At 62.7% G+C, this 20,228-nt stretch overlaps 1 protein-coding gene across 3 annotated transcripts in view; it reads right to left on the reverse strand.

Annotated features, from left to right (window-relative positions):
* Positions 1–19,919, reverse strand: part of KCNQ2 (potassium voltage-gated channel subfamily Q member 2) — a 54,325-nt gene extending 34,406 nt beyond the window's left edge. For all 3 annotated transcript variants that reach the window (XM_028091192.1, XM_028091194.1, XM_028091193.1), the window contains exons 1-5: positions 19,613–19,919; positions 4,177–4,267; positions 1,980–2,106; positions 1,448–1,623; positions 603–728 (exon numbers count right to left, since the gene is read on the reverse strand). In XM_028091192.1, coding sequence (XP_027946993.1) covers positions 603–728; positions 1,448–1,623; positions 1,980–2,106; positions 4,177–4,267; positions 19,613–19,908 — 816 coding nt within the window. In that variant the 5' untranslated portion in view covers positions 19,909–19,919. The remainder of the gene's footprint in view (positions 1–602; positions 729–1,447; positions 1,624–1,979; positions 2,107–4,176; positions 4,268–19,612) is intronic.
* Positions 19,920–20,228: the final 309 nt, after the last annotated feature.

Below are 20,228 nucleotides of genomic sequence, written 5' to 3' on the forward strand. Positions count from 1 at the left end.
AAGCTGGGCCAAGCTCCGTCCAGCTAATAGGGGTGAAGCCCGCAGGGCTCAGCCTGGTCCCCACAAGGCACACTCCAAAGACACGGGGCTGTCCCCACTCAGGGTGGCCCAGGAAGAGGCAGGTGACAGGAGAGGGGCCGTCCAGGAGCCTGGGAGTTGGGCGGCCGTGAGCAGGCGCTGTGGGTCCAAAGGCTCCGGACCTCCCTGGGTGGGGCAGCCTGGAAGGTGGAGCCCAGGAGAGCCAGGGGCTCCGGTGCCCGTTTTTCAAACTGTCCTTCCTGCCTCCTCCTCCCCTCCAGCAGAGGGGTCTCACACACAGGCGGCCGACAAGGAAGGAAGGTGATGGCCAGCCAGGGCCAGGCACAGGCTCCCTGCGGGCTGGGCCTCTGTCCACCTGTGCGCCAGCCGTGCTCTCCCACCGCCGCCCAGCCTGGGCGTCCTGCTTACAACCGGCCAGGAGGTGGCCCCAGAGAGACACCTCCAGCCGGAGAGAGCCCTCCTGCCTGCGGTCCATGCCCAGGGGCAGAGGGCACATCCTGGGGCGTGGTGCAGACAGTGGGCAGGAGGAGGGCCGGACGGTGACCCCATCGGCCAGGACTCACCAGGCCCCACCAGAGGGCATCAGCATAGGTGTCGAAGTGGTCATTCTCCCCCTTCTCAGCCAAGTACACCAGGAAGGAGGCCAGAATGAGGCACAGGAAACCGATGTACCAGGCAGTCACCAGCTCCTAAAAGAAAGGCTCACGTCACAGCCGCCCGGCCCCAGCAGGCAGCGTCCTGCTCGACCCATCCCTGGCAGCACGGAGGGCCCACCACCCTGGGCAGGCGTGCCGTAGGCTCGGCGTCTGAAGGGCTGGGTCCCCACAGGGCCCCCCAGCCGCCCAGGCCAGCACCTGCTGGGCTGCGTGGCCCTGGGCACGGGGTGGGGAGGGGGCGGGCGCCTGGTTTTCTAGTCCCAGCACTGGGTGGTCCCTGGACCTGGGCACCCCCCACGCAGAAGCCCAGCACACCCTGTCCCCCAGGCTTGGAGCACTCCCCCAGCAATCAACAAGCATCCAGGCTGCAGACGGGACAACCTCCCTGAGCGTGGAGGAGGCTCCTGGAGGGGGTTGGGGGCCAGCATCTCAGCACTTTGGGGACCGACACCCGCCCTGTCCACCAACCAAGCCCCCAGCTCAGGGCTCAGACACGGAGGATCGCCAGGCTCCTGTTGGGGCGCAGGGCTGCAGGCCCCTCACACGGCCACCTGGAGCCCAGCCTCCAGGGGCAGGTGTCTGGAGGTACCAACCCCACGCACCCACCGACCGCAGAGCAGCTGCTCTGGACAGAGCCGAGCGGGACGCGCAGCTTACCGGAAGACGCCAGGAAAGCAGAGGCGGGCTGGTTCCTGTGTGCCCTGACCTGGACCCCATCCAGCAGGGCCTGGGACCCACGCGGCATTGCTCACCTTGCTGTGGGCATAGACCACGGAGCCCAGCAGCTTCCAGGTGCCACCACGCCGGTCCATGCGGATCATGCGCAGGATCTGTAGGAACCGCAGGCTCCGGAGCGCCGACGTGGCGAAGACGTTGCCCTGGGAGCCAGCGGCCAGCACGGCGATGGAGGCAATGAGCACCATGATGTCTGTGGGAGACGGCGGGGCTCAAGGCAGGGCTGGCCCCCTGCACCTCCATTTCTGGCTGCAGGCGAAGGGGCCCCCAGGATGATGGACAGACGGACGGGAGGCACATGCAAAGGGCCAGCAAGGGAACAGCACTACTGTCCACCCTGCCAGCGCTGCCCTGGGCAGCAGCTGTCCCGCCCCCTCTCCCCTCCTGCCGCCACTCAGGCCGTGTTCACCACAGGCGCGGACGCCAAGAGGGCAGGTGGAAGAAACTTCCGGAAGCAGCCAGTCCGCAGTCTCCGCCTGCCTCCGGGCCAGCATGCACACTCGGCTCTCTCACGAGCTGGCAGCCGGCCTGCACCCACTCCGGCCTCACCTATCACACAGAAGGGCTTCCGGGCAAACTTGAGCCGCCCCCGCCAGCCACGGTACCGACAGCAGCAGCCTGCCGCCCAGATCCGCACAAAGTACTCCACACCGAACACCACAATGGTCACGATTTCCTGCAGGAGAGGCCGCACTGAGCCACGTCCCGGCTGGGACAGGGCATGGACCGAGCCGCTGCAGGTGGAGGCAGGGGGCCCTCGGGGGGGGGGGGTAGTGTTAGTGGGGGGGGTCCATCCAGTGTAAGCAGGTGTTAGTCGGGGGGGGGTCCATCCAGTGTGAGCAGGTGTTAGTCGGGGGGGGGGTCCATCCAGTGTGAGCAGGTGTTAGTGGGGGGGGTCTGTCCAGTGTGAGCGGGTGTTAGTGGGGGGGTCCATCCAGTGTGAGCGGGTGTTAGTGTGTGGGGGGGTCCGTCCATGGTGAGCAGGTGTTAGTGTGGGGGGGTCTGTCCACGGTGAGCGGGTGTTAGTGGGGGGGGTCTGTCCACGGTGAGCGGGTGTTAGTGGGGGGGGTCCGTCCAGTGTGAACAGGTGTTAGTGTGGGGGGGGTCTGTCCACGGTGAGCAGGTGTTAGTGGGGGGAGTCCATCCAGTGTGAGCAGGTGTTAGTGGGGGGGGTCCATCCAGTGTGAGCAGGTGTTAGTGGGGGGGGTCCATCCAGTGTGAGCGGGTGTTAGTGGGGGGGGTCCGTCCAGTGTGAACAGGTGTTAGTGTGGGGGGGTCTGTCCACAGTGAGCAGGTGTTAGTGGGGGGAGTCCATCCAGTGTGAGCAGGTGTTAGTGTGGGGGGTCCGTCCAGTGTGAGCAGGTGTTAGTGTGGGGGGTCCGTCCAGTGTGAACAGGTGTTAGTGTGGGGGGGTCTGTCCACGGTGAGCAGGTGTTAGTGGGGGGAGTCCATCCAGTGTGAGCAGGTGTTAGTGTGGGGGGTCCGTCCAGTGTGAGCAGGTGTTAGTGTGGGGGGAGTCCATCCAGTGTGAGCAGGTGTTAGTGGGGGGAGTCCATCCAGTGTGAGCAGGTGTTAGTGTGGGGGGTCCGTCCAGTGTGAGCAGGTGTTAGTGTGGGGGGAGTCCATCCAGTGTGAGCAGGTGTTAGTGGGGGGGTCCATCCAGTGTGAACAGGTGTTAGTGTGGGGGGGGTCTGTCCACGGTGAGCAGGTGTTAGTGGGGGGAGTCCATCCAGTGTGAGCAGGTGTTAGTGGGGGGGTCCATCCAGTGTGAGCAGGTGTTAGTGGGGGGAGTCCATCCAGTGTGAGCAGGTGTTAGTGTGGGGGGTCCGTCCAGTGTGAGCAGGTGTTAGTGTGGGGGGAGTCCATCCAGTGTGAGCAGGTGTTAGTGGGGGGGTCCATCCAGTGTGAACAGGTGTTAGTGTGGGGGGGGTCTGTCCACGGTGAGCAGGTGTTAGTGGGGGGAGTCCATCCAGTGTGAGCAGGTGTTAGTGGGGGGGGTCCGTCCAGTGTGAGCAGGTGTTAGTGGGGGGGGGGTCCGTCCACTGTGAGCCGGGGACAGGGCACAGAGGTCAAAGCTGAGGAAGGGTTCCCGGTAACTGCAAGGGGGTGTGGCCTCCCTGAGGCCTGTACACCCCGAGCCAGAGCACAGGGCAGGCAGGGGAGGGCGGGCTGCTCTGAGGCTCACTCTAGACAAGATCAGCCTCCTCCTACAGCCCCTCCGTCACCAACAGCAACAAAGACATTACACTGTGGTTGCCATGGCGCCCGCCCCTGCCTGTCACTTGCTGACAGCTTCTCAGCCCCCGCCCCACGCCCACATCCTCAGGGAATACCCCACACCTCCCCACACCTCCTGGGGAGGGGGCCACCTGGGCCTTCAGGCTCTAGTGAGCAGGTGGGAATGGGGTGGGGCTGGGGTGGGCTGTCAGACGCTGCAGGGACACAGGGAGGGGCAGCAGGGCGGACTGGGTGTTAGGGGAGAAGAAGGTGGAGGCACTGTGACCGTCGGGCCAGCGGACACTTCAAGCTCGTTCGCTAACGTCAGCAGGGGAGGCTGGACAGGCCTGGCTCCACCAGGCTGGAGCCCGGAGAGCAGGCGCCACCGGTGGGAGGGGACGGGGGCCTCTGCAGGGGAGGCCAGGCTCATGCAGGAGTAGGTCTGGGGGTCAGAGGCTCCACAGCAAGGGGCTGGGGGACAGACCGCCGGCCACTGTCTTCGTGGCTGCGCATCCCGCCAGGGGCTCACCAAGATGTAGAGCGCTCCCTCCGAGCTCTTCTCGTACTCCTTGATGGTGGAGAAGACCGACAGCACGAGGCAGGAGAAGACCAGCAGGAACCTGGGGCCGAGGCAGAGGGCGGTCAGCGGCGGCACAAAGGGACACAAGGGGGCCGAGCCCCGCACCCACGCCTGCAGCGCTCCCCAAGCCTGCACGCCATCACGCCCACCACACCCCGCCTCAACAGCCTCGGGAAGGTCCCCAGAACTCAAAGAGGGGACGCCGGCTGCCCCGAGGACGTCCCTCGTTAAGTCTGTGTCTTCTTCCCTTTGCATACAGTCGTCCCTTTGTGGGCTCAGGAACAGAACACGCCTGTCTTCCAATTAGCATGGTACTGCACGAACACCCACCCAGGGCCCTGGCCGCCAGATCTGGGTCCTGCCAGGGTGGGTGCACAGAAGGCCCGTCAGTCCCCGAAAAGGGAAGCTGGAAGGCACCGTGCAGCCAACACAGACGCCAAGGCCCAGTCCGACACAGCAGCCAGGGCGTCTGGCCGAGGGGGGCAGTGTGAGGCTGGGGTCTCGCGGAGCAGAGTGCCTGAGGCCGAGGGCCGGGTCCAGGGCTCCTGAGGGGCACAAAGCACGTGGTGTGGGGAGCTAGACAGGGGCCCACACACCACTCTCCTCCTGGGTGTTACCACCACCCAGGAGTCGAGACCACCAGGCTCCCAGGTGGCAGGCGGCAGCAGCTGCATGGTCCGGCCAAAGCCCGGCTGCTCAGGTGCTAACGTGGGCCTGGCCCCACCCGGTCCGCTGGGGTCCTGCTGGGGCACTAGCCAGGCTGCACCAGCAGCTCTGAGCCTCAGCCGGGTCCTGGCGCACCTCGGGCAGCCCTGCCCCGTGCGCCCCGAAGACCCTCCCTGCGAGCACGGCTGGGAAGGGGGTCCCGGCGCACACTCAGCTCCGGCAGAGAGGCGCTGACAGATAACGAAGGAGAAGCCAGAGCCCGCCGCACAGACGGACGCGAGCAAGGAAGCAGTCACATTTCAAAACCACAATTAATTTCCTTTCATCAATTTATTCAATTAAGTGAGCCCTGGAAAGAAACGCCCAGATATCCCATGTGCTTTATGTATATATTTGTAATTCTCTGCCTGGTGGTATTTTCTCCCAACTCAGTCGGTGGGGAAGTTGCACCCATGCAGGGTGGATCTGCCCGGCACAGAGGACACAGAGCTTCCAGGTTCTGGGTCAGGACCCTGGAGTCCTGGGTAATGGCAGGGGCTGAACGTACCACCCACAGCAGGAAGGGCACCCAACCCAGCCTGGCTCAGTGCAGAGATGCAGGGACCCCAGGGCAGACGTACAATCTGGCAGGCTTCCCTGAGGAGGTGTCCATGAAGGTGAAGAGGAGTGGGTGGGGCCGAGAGGGGAGAAGGGAAGAGCACATGGGGTGGCCGAGAGACAGGAAAGACGCGTGTTCCGGGACTCGGCAGAGGGCAAGTCTGACCAGAAGAGAGAATGGGGCAGGGGAAGGCTGATGCCACTGTCACCCGTGCGGGGGAGGTCAGACTCCACGCTCAGACTCACGCTGTAAGAAAACGTTCCCCTGAAGTGAAAAAGAGAAAGCCCAAGTCCCAAGGCCCTGTCAGCCCTGCTTCCCATGGGCAGCTCTGACTGGCATCTTGGAACATTCCGGAATGGCCTGGCTGTGCTCTGTGGATGGGCTGCCCGGCCCAGCAGGCCATGGCTGGGAGGTCCAGAGCCACGGAACAACTCCGGAGAAGAAAAGCCCAAAGCCGGACACTGGGAACACTCCCGCTTGGCCAGGTGAGCGGAGCCGACCCCAAGCTGCCCTGCTTCTGAGGTTTTAGAACAGACGGCCACAGACAGCAGGCAGGCTGGGGGTGCACGCTACGGAAGAGGCGGGGGGAGGAGGCAGGCAGAGCGTGAGGCCACAGCGAAGATGAGCAGATCCCCAGGGAGAGAGGGTTCCGGCCCACTGAGCCGCGCCTCCAGGCCCAGAACTAGGTCCCCCCAGATCCAGAGAGGAAGGCCTCCAAACGGCGATGACGTCTCCCACCCCCAGCTGCACGGAGCTGAACAACGGAGAATGTTTATTTCCAGGCACCTTCCTGTCTACAGGTGCCTTGGGGACCGGGGCCCCCCGCCAGCCCCCCGGTGACATCCACACTCATGCCCATCTTAGACATGGGGAAACTGAGGCTCGGGAAGCCAGTAGGGGGCCCGAGCACAGTGTCCTCGGTGATGCAGACACCTGAGTGGGTCCAGCTTTGGGGACCCTGGGGGAGGGACTAGCTTGGACACAGGTGCCACCCTCTTGCAGGGCAACAGGGGAGAATCACTGAAGCCCGTGGGGGTCACCTGGCTGCAGGTGTGGGGCCCTGGGCAGACCTGCAGCTTCCTGCCACCGATGCTCAGGGATCTGAAAGTGGCCATGTTTTCTGCCTTCTCTCCCGCAGACCTTTCCCTCAGTCTCTGCTCCTGACGACTATGGCAGGAAGGGACGTTTCTTCCCACTCCTGGCCCCTGGGGGAGCTGTGGGGAGAGGTGTGCGCAGGGACCACCACCAGCACCCCCGTGGGTCCCCTCGAAGCACGCCATGTGCTCAGAGTGCTGACCCCTCCAGGCCACGGAGGACCCATGCGCTGGTGAGGAGAAACTCAGATAGAAATCTTTGCTCTGCGGGCCCAGGATGCTGGTCAGCTTCCACCCGACAGGGACAGGTGAGCAGCTCTATCTGCCCCAAGGCTGGGAGCCCCCTCCCTTAGCTGCAAGGCTCCCCCGAGCCTGCTCTCTGCAGGGCCTTCTCAGCCTGGGGACTGTGCGGGATGTGGGGAAAGAACAGAGGCATCCCCAGGGCCAGGATGGGGTGGTTCACCTGCAGCCCAAGAAGGCTTATCACCGTGAATACCCCCAGCAGCGGTTGCCAAGGAGACAAGTGTCTCCAGCAGCCAGCCGCCAGCCTCAGGTTCTGGGGGCCAGGATGGGAGGCACAGGTGGGGGGGGGAGGTGAGAAGGACCTCAGACGGTGCTCACCTCAACAGTGAGGAAAGGGGCCACCTGGAGAGGGAGCGCCGCCTGGCACAAGGCCCTCGTCTGACGCACACCCAGCCTGGGTGCCTGCCAGCGCTGCCCGGGGCCCACGGCAAGCAGACTGTGTTCACCCAGCAGCAGGAGAGACCTCAGCCAGACGTCAGGAGGGACCTGAGCCACAGCCTGAGCTCCGAGCAGAGAGGCCGGGCAGGAGTCTGAGTGCTGGGATTCTGAGGCATGGGGCGCCAGCACAGGGCGGGGCCCAGAGCAGACAGGAGCTGACGGGAGGGACGAGGGACAGAGGGCGGTGGAGACGCGCAGGTCAGCCGGCCGTGGGGAGCACCGAGCAGGTGTGTGCACATGTGTGTTCTGCCTGCCCCTGCACTTGAGCGGGGGGCGGCCCCCACCTCCAGGGAGACACTCCTCTGCTTCCGTCTGCCCCTCCCACACCCTCGCCCCATCTGACAGCACAGAATATTTACTTTCTGGAAAAATAGGGCAGAGCCTCTGCCACCTCATTCCTGAGGTCACAGGGAGGGTGCCTCAGCAGAGGCAGGACAAAAGCCCCTGCGGCCGGGCCCACACCTTGGACACCTTTGCTGCCCCCAAAGACTAAGGCAGGGGATGGCCGGGGCTATTAATCTCATTTCCATATGTAATGAAATAAACATTTAAGAGTTCACAGCAGGGATGGGAGAAGGCCGTCAGCACACCACTGCCCCCAGCCCTGACCGGCTGCTCTCTGGAAGATGGGGAAGGATCTCTGACATCAAGCGCCGCCCCCCACCCCGGCTAGCATTCACAGCAAGGCTACTATGTGCCAGGCACATGACTAAAGACAGAACATGCTCTCTCCCATCTGTAAGATGGGAGAGTAGAGGCCCAGGAGCAGCTCACTGCACAGAGCCTGAGCACCCTCTCCCCTGCAGAAACCACAGTACGTCTGTGCCTCCCTGGGGGCTGTGTGGCCCAGAAGCCCAGCGGGGCTCAGGCTGAGTGAGCATCAGCCAGCGTGAGGCCACAGCAGGCCCTCCAGTCCAGACTCGCCGCCCGGCCCCCGGGAGCCTCCTGCCCGCCTCACCCATTAGGACCTGGAATCTAATTTCGCCCCTAATAAACTGCTCTGCCTCCCGGACCCACTGCCACTTCCAATCCCCAGGAGTGACGGAGAGCTGGACTGCTGACGGCCGCTCCAGGCCTAAACCAGACGTGAAGGATCTCACTGTGAGATCCCGCCAGGGTTGGACAGAGGAGGAGGCCACCCTCCCGAGATCCTCTTCTGGAGCCAAGGCTCACCCGCGGGGGCACTCCCCCCAGACCCCCTAGGCTAGCCCGGCCTCCCACCTGAGCCTGTGAATCCGAGGATGGAAGCTTCTCGGGAGCACCCACCTCAGCCGAAGGCCGTGGGGAGGTGCCAAGTGAACACTTGGGACCGTGCCTCACATACAGCAAGTGCTCAATACATGCCTCGTGCCTGGCAAGCCACAACCCAGAAAGCCCCAGCCCCTCAGAAGATCCAGCCTCTGGCTCGGCACCAAGGCCCCCACCTTGGCCTGCCTGTACCCCACCCCCACCCCACTCCAGCCCCTCCCACAACTGGCCCCCAGGGCCACTCCTCAGCCAGGCCTTTCACACTAATGCCCCTCCCTCTCCTAACACCCACGGCAGGAAGGTGCTCTCAGGGACTCCTTGATGCCCCCCACTGGCCAGTGACCCCAGGATGGCCAGTGTCCCTCTGAGACTTTGGCCATGGGCTCTCTCAGGACAGGGAGCTATGCAGGTCAGGAGTTCTGCATGTCTCCCTAGCCATTCACCCATCAGAAGCCCAAGTTCTCAAGGCCCCCAGGCCCCCACCAAGACCATAGGAAGTGCACTTTGCTCCCCTCTTGTCTATTTCTCAGCTTCCCCAAGCCAGCTTCCTGCCCCAGGGCCTTTGCACACACTGTTCTTACTGCCTGAAGCTCTTTTCTGCTTGCACATCCCTCATAGGGCTGCCTCTTCCTTGTCCCCAGGTTTCTGACAGGCTGCCCAGCCCTGCTATGCTGGTACCCTCCAAGCAGGCGTCCATTCAGCTCCTCCCCTGCTCAGCTGGCCCCCAACTACACAGAACCCACACACAGGGGTGGGGCAGGCATCCTGACACATGACGACCAAGACAGCCCCCCTGAGGTCGATCCGGCTGGAGAGCGGCCCACAGCCCCACTCAGACAAGGCTCAATGGTGCATGCCACGCTGTCTCCAGACACCACTGAAAAGGACAGGAGCAAGGGGTCAAGAAGGGGCCCGTGGACAGGAGGCCCGTGTCTCAGAGGGACCCAGAGGGCTTCTAAAGGCAGAGCATGGGGGTCCTGAGACCAGGAGGGGCGTGGCCCTCTCTGGGGAACCTGGCCACACGTGAACCCACACTGGGGCTGACGCAGCTCACGAAACACAAGGCCATGCCCCACAAAGAACGGCAGAGGACTGGGGAAGGACAGTGCGTCTGCACAATCACAGGGGAGCCTGGTGCAGGAGCAGGGTGAGGAGGGGCCCCCTGAGGCGGCACAGTGTGCTGTGAGCTCCGGGGTCCGGACACAATTAGCAGAACCTGCCATCTGCAGAGGAGACATTAGCTCTTGGGGGCAAAGTGCTCAACAGGGCGGTCAGGAGGACCACACCCCACAGAACAGCATCCCACGTTCCCTTCACGTGCCCAGGAACCCATTCAGGTGCTCAGGCCACCCCAACGTGATGCCCCTGATCAAGGGCCCCTCGCACCCTGGCCTCCCCACCCTGCTGCCCTCTGAGGTTGATGGGACAGCCAGGCCCGATGCCCCCAGTGTCAGTCTCCCCCAGACTCTTCCTGAAGACCCTCCAGCTGGCTCCTGGGCTGGACCCGTCCGCATGCTCCCAGGGCCCACAGCTCCGGCACATGGTCCCCTAAAAATATCCCAGTGAGCGTTTTCCTGGACTCCACTCACACGCCCCCGGCCAGCGACAGAGAGCTCACCCCCAGGTGGACCTCTTTTTAACACAGCTCCTCCTGGGCCAGTCCTCCCCCTGGATGGCCACCAGGCATGGGCTTGGTGTCCACTCTCCAGGCCAGAGCCCACAGCACTGTCTCCTCCCAAGCTACAAGCCACCAAGGGCATAAGGTGAGGGGAGTCAGGACGGGACCCTTGTCACCTCCCCTCTGAGGAGCTCTTCTCAGAGACAAAGCCCAACAACTCGCCAAACACACACATCTAATTCCATGGGGAAATTCCACAATACGTCTCTAACATGGAAAAGGATGATAGAAGTCTGCATCCTATCTTGTTTAAAAAATGCCTAGATGGGCACAGATGCTTGAAAATAAATCAGGGAGACAAATGTTCTTCCTGTGTTTGTCAGCATCTCCCCAACTTCCTACAATGGGTGTGTATTATTTTTGTCATCAGAGAAAATAAAACACCATCCCCAAGTGTTTCTTTCAGAAGCTGCTGATGCCCCTCGCTCAGATCGGGCAGCGCTGTCTGGGCTCACATAGGGCTGCCCGCGATGAAGCACCTGATTTCGGGACATGCCATATTAATTCGGCTTTCAGCTAATTAAACCACGCACATCAGAGAGGACCCTCTTGGATACGCCGGCAAGAATGCCAACTGGGAGGAAAGAACCCCGGAAGCACCAGCGGCTAAATCTGGAGACGGAAGCGAGCAGTCCAGGGCAGGGGCTGCGGTACCTATGCTGGCCACCCAGCCCCTTCCCAGCGCCAGCCAGCTCCGGGGGCCTCGTCCAGTGTCCCTGAGGAGCCAGGCCCGCGGACTCACATTCAGAACCATGGCCAGCACCCTCTCCTGCCTCACCTGCCTGGGGCCTCCCAGGCCCACCTGGGTCCTAAGCTCCAAAATGCTCCCACTTCCCTGCTCTGCCCCATGAAAAACAGCTGGGTCAGGCTCTGCCCTCCTGTGGGAGGCTCAATGAGGCTCTGTCTCTGTGGCTCAACACACTTCTAAACTCCCATGGACCCAGCCAGGCCTACTAGCCAGAGACAGCTCCTCCCACTTCCATACCTACTTCTGCTGAACCGGCTTCTCTCTGGGCTTCCCAAAGCTTTTCCCCACCTCCCCCCCACCCCACCAGCCTGGGGTCCCAGGAGAAACTGGCCTTTTCCTCCTATGAACCCTTCAAATATATTTTTCAAGCCTGAATAAAAAAGCAAACTCAGGCGTTCTAAACTGTCAAGTTCCGTGGAATGAAAAAGCAAACCAGATGAGACCTAGGGGAGGGAGCCGGCTGGGCGGGGGATGGCGGCACTCCGCACATGGCCAGGAGCAATCTAGGAGGATGCTCTGCGGCCAGGTTCACTGCGAGCTGCCAACCTGCCGCCATCACAGATGATGGAGGGATATCTGGGGACGCTGTTCCTAATGACTCCCATTAGGACTTTCTGTACAGTTACAAAATTATTCCAAGTAATCCAAAAGAATTAGAAACCTAATTTTATTCAAGTCGGGTAACGGGTAGAGCCTAGTAACTCTCAGCTCTGGAGCACATCCTGCAGACGAGGTCAGACTCTGGGCTGGCCTGTAACACACCCATCCCCAGTTCCCCCGAGAGAAGCAGCGGTGGCCCCAACCCTCACGGCTTCTGCACAGAGCCGCCGGAGGGCAGGGCCTGCCCTCCCCAGGATCTCCTCTCCTCAGCCAACCTCAGATGCTAAGCAGTGGGACCAAGGTTGTGGGCAGCTGGTGGCTGGGGAGGAGCCAGACCCCTCCACGGGCAGGTCACCCCCCCAAAAGCAGAAGTCTCCATGCCATATATGGGGGCTGCTGGAGAAGTACCTGCTAGGCCTGAATCCCAGCTGCCCCACGTGTCTTCAAGTGGCCTTGGGTCCATGATGGACCCTGACCTCAGCATCTGGGGGCTGACTGACAGCAGGTGTGTGGAGCACCTGCGAACAATCCTGTTCCTATCGTCCGAGACTCAAAGAAAGGCTAGAAGACCCCCTTTCCAAGACCTGACCACCCCCATGACCGAGACCCTCACTAACCAGGGCCCAGGAAGGAGGAGGAAACATTAGCTTCAGCCCCACACAGAGACCTGCATCCCTGCCCTACGGGGACCAACTTCCCCGCCCTCCACCAGGAATGGGTGAGGCTGGGTGCACAGCAGGGCTGACAAGTGGTTCCCTAATCAGCACTCAGACCTGCAGAGGGTGCCTGTCGGTGACCATGCCGGGCCCTCCGTCCCTACAATGAGTCCCCAGCCTCATCCCCATGGGCTCCCAACAAGGACCCATCCTGGCACGCTCAGCCAGACTCCTGCAGAGAAAGCCATGCAAACATACTTAGAGCAAATCATTTTAGAAGCACCTTATTCTTCTGGAAATGTTGACCTTCCAGGTGCCCCTGGGAGGCCCTGGATCTGGCAGAGCCTTTGGAATGCAGGTCCCAGCTCAGCCAGAGTGCTCCCAATCCAGGGGCACTGTCGTCCCAAGCTCTTCAGCCCTGTCCTTCTGGATGAATTAAAGGCATGATCTAGACTGGCTTCAAACAACAGAAACTCTAGCCCTCCCTCTGCCCAACTCCAGACCAGTCCACTTGCTGAACAACCCCAGGACCACCTCCCCTCCGACTCTGGCCATGAGCTTTGCTAAGTAGACTTCACACCCAGCGTGGAGCCCAACGTGCAACTTGAACTCATGACCGAGATCGAGACCTGAGCTGAGACCAAGAGCCAGACGTTGACCAACTGAGCCACCCAGGCACCCCTCGCCACAGCTTTTTAAATTCACATAAGGAAGAGACAGGCTTTAGGCAAAGTCACGTCCGCCACTGACCCTCTCCTACACGCACCCACCTCCGCAGGAACTAATCAGGGACAGCAAGCTCATTTCGGGGTCCACTGCTGTACCACCGCAGCGGGGGTCAGTGGGATGCATGACCCCTGCAGAGTGTGGGGCCCAGGGGCAAGGCACAAAACTGAGTCATTTCCAGAACAAGTGCTTTGTTCAAAACCCTCCCCCAACACGGAAGACGCTGTTCTCTGGGGACGACCTCAGGTCTGCACGACCCTTTTCTTTCCACCTCGGGGTCAACTGAGCGGCTCCGGCTTTGCTGGGCAGGTGGACCGGTGCCACGCAGCCCCAGCAGGAAGACACGCTTCCTCCGCCCACGGTGGCCGGGGCATCGCCACAAACCCGGAGCCGTGGTAAGAGGCGCTGGAGCTGCCAGCACATCGCTGTCAGAAAGCACAGCTGAGCTCCAGCCCTTTTGCAGGAGAAAGCAGCCTGGAGGCGGCTCCCACGCTCTGCGGACAGGGCAGCCGGGGGTGGGCTCCGCCTTGAGGCCTGCGTGGATTGAGGTCCCCACACGACTCAGCCAAGGACAGTGGGGGCTGGTCAGGACACCCAGGCAGAGGCCAGCGGTCCTCGGGGACCCCATCAGTACAACCTGCCTGCAGAGCTGCTTGTCAAGCCAAAAACGCTCCTGCCTCGGTGTTTGGAGGCTCAGGATGCTGGCAATGTGCGCCTTTCAGCCGTGAACAGAAGGCGTGTCCCGATACCCAGGCAGCTGCAGAGCAAGCAAATTCCTTCAGGAAAATGGCCAGTCCCCCGGGACAAACACACAAGCAAACGTCTGAAGCCTCAGATGGGGCCCCACATCTAAGTGTGCGGCCTCATTACCAGCAGCCACAAACCTCTTGATCCAGGCCCAGCCACTGGCCACTGGGACTGTGGGCTTGCCACGGCTGGGCTGAGGGGCGGGAGCTGTCCAGACGGGCCAACCTCCATCCGCCTGGCTGTCCAGTGTCTATGCTAGGTAAGGCTTTTCGTTCTGCTAAACCAAGCCATGGAGACCTAAGAGCAACGGCCACGAGCTTTGGGAGCGTCACACACCGAGCATCCAGTCAATGACTCGCAGAAAGTAAACACAGCATTATTAGCCCACGTTACAAACAAGGAAACTTGGGGTCCAAGGTCTGGGGGCGTCGGTGGAGGCAGGAGCCCAGTCAGGCTAACCCAGAGCCAGGGGTCCCCCCCACTATCTGTCCTTCACCCAAACACGCCCTCCAAACCATCTCCAGATAACATCAAGCCACAAATAGTGAGCCACTTAAGTGACACGCCTAACAAGCAGTGGAAATTGAGACAGGGTGACCCCTGTGGGGTTAACATGGGGATGTCTGTTCTTAACACATGTACCCAGCAATGTCCATCCAGGAACGATCCTACATTTGTACCCAAGAATATTTAACAGGAGGCACATTCGGGGTATCCGGGCACAGTCTCCAATAACCAGAAGTCAGGAACCAACGTCCCTCCTAAGCTTCGCCTCTCCAAGGCGTCCAGCCCAGGGCCCACCCACGGTCCTGAGCCTTTGAACAGGACAGGGCCTGAACCCCAGGCCTGGCCCCTGGCCCCACCTGCCTGTCCAACCTCCTGTGGATTCTCAGAGGCCACAGGACACGTGCTGCATGCCCTCCCACCGTCCTGTACAGAGGTTCTACCCTGAGGGGCCTGCCCTCCCCAAACCCAAGACCCTGCTGCTGGTTTCTTCCATGAAATGCCCCCAAGGAGCTCAGTCCTCTGGACCCTGTTCCTTCCACGGGACAGCTAGAGAGCCCACTCCTCAAGGCTAGTCCCATGGCTCTCCCCGGCAGGGACCCAGGGTATCTGCTGAGTGATGGCCACGCACAGAGGCACGGGGCCTGCGTCCTGGACAGGCAGGAACAGAGAGATTAACCAAGGCCTGTGGGTTAACATATAAACTAAACAAGCTGTGAAATACCCTCAAGACGCACTCCATCCACGACTGGACGTAAGCCGCTCCCTCGAAGACATGCTGGGCCTTAAGTCTTGTCAGACACGGGGCTGGGCCTCCCACCACATCATGGTGGCATCTGGGGTCCAAGGGTCCCCGACGCACAGCCGTGCCCACATCGCTGGCCAACTCCTTCCGAGTCTTTGGAATTGGAATATTTGACTTGTACAGACGTCTGATAAAACCGAGATTCCTTCCGCTCCGACCTGGGAAGCTGTTGAGTACTGAGCTTCCCGCCGACCCTACCGGCCTGCAGAGACAGGTGCGTGGGGGACTCCACAGAGCGACAGTGGACACAGTGGACACAGTGGACGCTAGACGGGACTGTATCGTCAGGGTCTGATCTCGCTTTAAACTACTTGGTGAGGGTAAGAAATCCTGCAAGGAGGCCTGAGGTCTCCAGGCCAACGAGGATGTCTGGTCAGCCCCGGTTTCCCTGGAAACCACAACTCTCCTGGCGTTCCCACCTTTGGGGAAATTTCCATAAGGTTCTCCGACTCTCGGGGATACTCTCTCCCCAAGGATGGAGAGAGGTCTGCGACTTGAAAGCAGTTGAAAACACAGCCACGCAGACTCCAGCCTCCTTCTGGAAACAGAACGCTCTGTCAGCAGAAGGACCCCAGCTGCCTCCCTGGGCCACACTCGACCCTCAAATGCGGTCAGACCAAGGAAAAGAGTGGCCAACACTCAGGGCCAAGGCCGAGGGCAGAGGCTCCACCTGCCCCCCGGGAGGCCCACCGGCAGCAGACAAGCAAGAGGGGACAGCAGGTGGCCTGTGCAAGCCAAGAGTGTGACCCCACTTGGGTTAGCCAAGGTCCCCCCGCAAGGGACCGCAGCAGGCCCCGAGGCCCTGGACCCCAGCCTGCTGCGGCGTAGCAGGAGACCACGCCAGGCGCAGCAGCCCCTAGCACAGACCCCAAAGCAGGTGCCGTCTGAGGACAGAGAGGGCTTGGTGGCCCAGCCCAAGAGAAAACAACGCACAAAAAGTGAGCCACACGTTGAGCCCAGCCTCCACAAGCTCAGCCATCCTCAGCATTTGCCACCCGGCCCATTTTAAAACCCAGTTTCATCCTGACAACTCAAAGTGGCTTTCAGATGTTGGAAAGGTCAAGCAATCTGCACCCCAAAACTCTCATCTCCAAGGCGGAGATTCCTTTCAGCTTGAGTGGGACAGCTCTGGAGCTGATTCAACCTTGCCTGGCTTCAGTTTCCCCACCAATGAAAACAGGCCTCTCTCAGGCTCCTGGAGATACATCTGAGACCAGCACACAACAGGCACATTCCCACCTTCAGCCACAGAGAAACCACGCGGAGGGATCCTCTTGAAGGAGTAACTGCCCGGCTCCCCTCAAGCGTGGGGGTCACACCCGATCCAGGCTCCCAAAGGATCCTCCGTGGACCTGCCCAGAGCAGGCCTGCAAGCCCCACCTGCCCGGACCACACCCCTGCCAGGGCGGCCTAGGCTCACATCCCCTCCGAGAAAGTCATGAAAACTCTAGATCTTATACACAGAAGACCCTCCTACACACAGACACCCCCACTCTCCGGGTGCACAGACCCTCAAGCCTGAGACTCTGGCCCGAGGTGTGGGGGGCAGGCAGTGGAGAGGAGGGTCTGCAGGGCTGCCTAGAGCTGACTTGGACCCCTCCCCACCCCACACGGCCCAGCTCCTCAATGCAGGGCCCCACCCAGTGCTGACAACATGGGTGTGTGCCCTCCCACCCAGGGCCCCAGCGACCGCCCCCTGGATCCATGTGCAGCCTGGGCTCCCCACCCAAATTGGGGTGAACCATTACCTAGGACAGGGTCTACCCACCCAGGCAAAGCAAGGGACCCTCCAGGGGCCTCAACGCTGGGAGGGGCGGGTCCAAGCTGTTTCTGCCCAGGCAGCCCCACACTTTGGCAAGCGTGGGATCCCTCCTGACTCAGGGGAGGCTCCTGTCTCCAGATGCTCACACCAGGAAGGAGTGACAGCCATGGTAGGAGTTCGGAGAAAGCCCCTTCCAGAGGGTGGACGGGGAACCACAAGGCAGCCGCCTCCCTCCCTGCCTGAGAGCCACTGCCCCCCAGGATCCACTGGGGCACCCAGAGGGGCTGGCACACATCCATCTCCCAGAAGCCAGACTTTGGTGGCAAAAGCAGCAGAACGGTGGCCTAGGAGGGCTCAGTGCTGCCCTAGCCCTGAGGACCCCCTTCCAGCCAAGACAGATGGAGAAGGCCTGGTCCCTGCCCTCCACAGGCTTCCTCAGGCCCAGGGAGGCCCAGCGCCAGACAGGGAAGAGGGCCTTGAACTTGGTTTAGTTAATGAATCCAGCAAACTAGACGATGCACAGACACGAGCCAGTCCACACTGGGCAAGGGGATCCTAGGGTTGCCACATTCTCAGGCGGAGGACAAGCAGCAGGGCAGTGAAGGTGTCCTGATTTGGGGTGGGGCATCGGGACAGTGGAGAATTCCATGCCCTGGGGGATGGGCGATGAGCAACACTGGCAGCAGATGTGTAACTGTTCGGTGGGAGTCCAGTGGGCCGGCCCTGCGAGAGCGGCTACCCCACACGGCCCAACTCCCCAAGGCCTGGGGGCAAGGAGCAGCTGTGCCCACTCTCCTGAACGAAGACTGGGGCCTGCAGATTCTGAGACTAGACTTCACTGCCTAACCCAACAGCTGCCCTCCTGCCTCCCCCGCTCCCCAGGAAGGGTCCCCCTGCCAGTGAGCTGGGGCAAGGGAGCTCAAGGCAGCCCGTGCCCTCAGTGTGGAAGCCGGGAAGGGGCTGAGCAGGCGGGAGGGCCCCCACCTGCTACAAGCCTGCCTGTCCTGGCTCACAGACATACGGACACACGGACACACGCACACACACACATGGGAGCAGCAACCTGACCCAGCCTTCCCTCCCGAGCTGTGTCCCTTTCCGGATGCTGCAGCTCCAAGGAGGCGAGAGGCACAGAGGGGCTGGCCACTTCAGGCCCAGGCAGGAGAAGCCACTCGGGGCTGGAGACGGGGCCACATGACGGGGACCCTAGGATGTCCTGCCAGCCAGGGACATGTGGGGCCAAAGCACAGCAGACCTTCTGGCAGCCATACCCAGGCCAGAGAGGGGCACCTGGCTGCTGTGGGGTGTGGGGTGGGCTCTGACCACATACCAGAGGTCGGGGCGGGACCTGGATGACCAGAGCTGGTCCCAGCAGGAGGGGAGAGAGGTGGTGACAGGAGGGCAATTGGTGAGGAGACACAGGGCTCTTCCAAGGATGAACATCACGCCTGAGCCCACCTACGTGGGAAGGGGGTGAGTCGCCCCACTGGGGCTGGGGCAGGGGGGATGCTCATGGTGCTAGGGAAGCCCCTGCCTCCCACGGTGGCTCAGTTTTGGGGCTGGAGACAGTGTCCAAGTCACCTGCCAGGGCTGTGGTCTCCCCCCAGGACACCCTCCCCTCCAGCAGCTGGGCATTTCCCCCCTGGGGTCTTCTCCCCCATCCCATGGAGGGTCTGTCCAGAGCACACACTCACAGGTCCACGGGCACACACCCCCTCATCCCAGGGGGGCACAGGGTTGGAGATGGTTTCCCAGAATCCGTTCCTCACTCCCATCCCAAAATGCCTCTTTCATACAAAATGGCCGAGTCCGGGCCCAATCTAGCTGGGATGGGAGGGAGAGTGCCTGCCATGTACAGGCCGCACGAGCAGCAACTCCTGCCCCAACACGGCCCCCACCAACATTCAGGTGCACACAATGCCGGCCTGAGGCCACTGCAGCTGCCCAGGGGGCCAGGAGCTCCCTGCACAGGGCCAGGGCTGGCCAGCTCAGGACCCTCTGGGCATCCATCCACCAGGGAGGGGTTCCAGAGCCCAGGATGTGCACAGTGCCTGAGGCATATCCCTGCTGCTCCAGCTCGCACAGCACAGAGGGGTCAGGGCTGGGCTGGGCTGGGTGGAGGGGAGACTGGGGGATGCAGGCTGGGGCGGGGAGGAGCGCAGGCAGGTGGGCAAGACAGGCAACAAGCCCGAGCCCTGGGCTGGGGGAGGGAAGTAATACCTAGTAGAACAGCCCCCACCCCCATTTCAGCAACCCAGAAGCTCGCCCTAGGTGGAGAGCGAGCGGCTTGAGGGTTGAGGCCGGGTAAGCCAGCCCCGCCCCCACCCCTTGCCCCCTTCCTGGGGGGAGCCCAGCCCAGAAGGGGGCCTCGAGGGGTCCAGATGCAGTAGCAGGACTGGCAGCGCCACCCTCCCTCCCGGCTGGCCCTTTGTTCAGCGCAGCGTCCATGGGGAGGGGCCTCAGGCCGAGGAGGGGAGGCTGGGGCGCCGCACATCCCCCCATCCTGCGGGGGAGGGGCTGATGCAACCCGACCAGGCCGCTGCTGGTAGGGGAATGGCGCCCCCACCACGGCCTGGACGCCCGGACCCCAGAACTCCTTCCGATCCGCACGCGCATCTCAGCCCTTTGCTTTAGCCAGGAACACCGTCCGCCAGGCTCAGACCCGGGCGCCAGCCTAACCGACGCGGGCTCTCGGGCGCACAGGGACCCTCGCCGCCCGCAGCCGCGCGCCGGGGGCCGCCAGCGCCGACTGCCCCGGCCGTGCCCCGCAGCCCCTGCGCCCCCCGCGCGGCCGCCGGCGGTGGGCACTCACACGTAGGCGTGGTAGATGAACGCCCAGCCGCGCGGCCGCTCTAGCACATTGTACAGGAAATTCTGCAGCTTGCGGTAGAAGGCGTTGCGCTTGGGGGGCTTCCCGGAGCCCGCGCCTCCCGCGCGCGGTTTGCTCAGGATGCTGCCGCGCTTGGGGGCCTCGGAGCCGGCGATGAGCAGGGCGCCGTCCCGGGTGGAGTCGGGCGCTCCGGGGTCCAACCCCACGAAGCCCACCTTGAGCTTCTTCTCCCCGCTCGGGCCGGGGTACACGCCGCCGTTGCGCGACTTCTGCACCATGGTGCCGGGCGGCGCCCCGGCGGGCGCGGGCTCAGCGGGCGAGGCGCGCAGGGGGCGGCGCGGGCCCGAGCCCAGGCCCCCGGCCCGGGAGCCGCATGGCCAAGGCGGCAGCGGCGGCGGCTCCGCGCTCCTGCGGCCCGGGCCGCGCGCGGGGACGCTGCGGCCACCTGGCTCCGCCCGCCGCCTCGCCCCGCCCCCGTTAACCCCTGCGACGACGCCGCGCGGGCCGCGGGAGGGGAGGGGAGGGGAGGGGACCCGGGAGACAGCAGATGAGGACCCGACTGGCTATTCCGGGCGTCTGGCCACCTGGGCCGGGCGGG

Source organism: Eumetopias jubatus, unplaced genomic scaffold (genome assembly GCF_037043125.1).
Source record: "Eumetopias jubatus isolate StellerSeaLion01/CBP00866 unplaced genomic scaffold, mEumJub1_p1.0 scaffold_9, whole genome shotgun sequence".
NCBI lineage: Eukaryota > Metazoa > Chordata > Mammalia > Carnivora > Otariidae > Eumetopias > Eumetopias jubatus.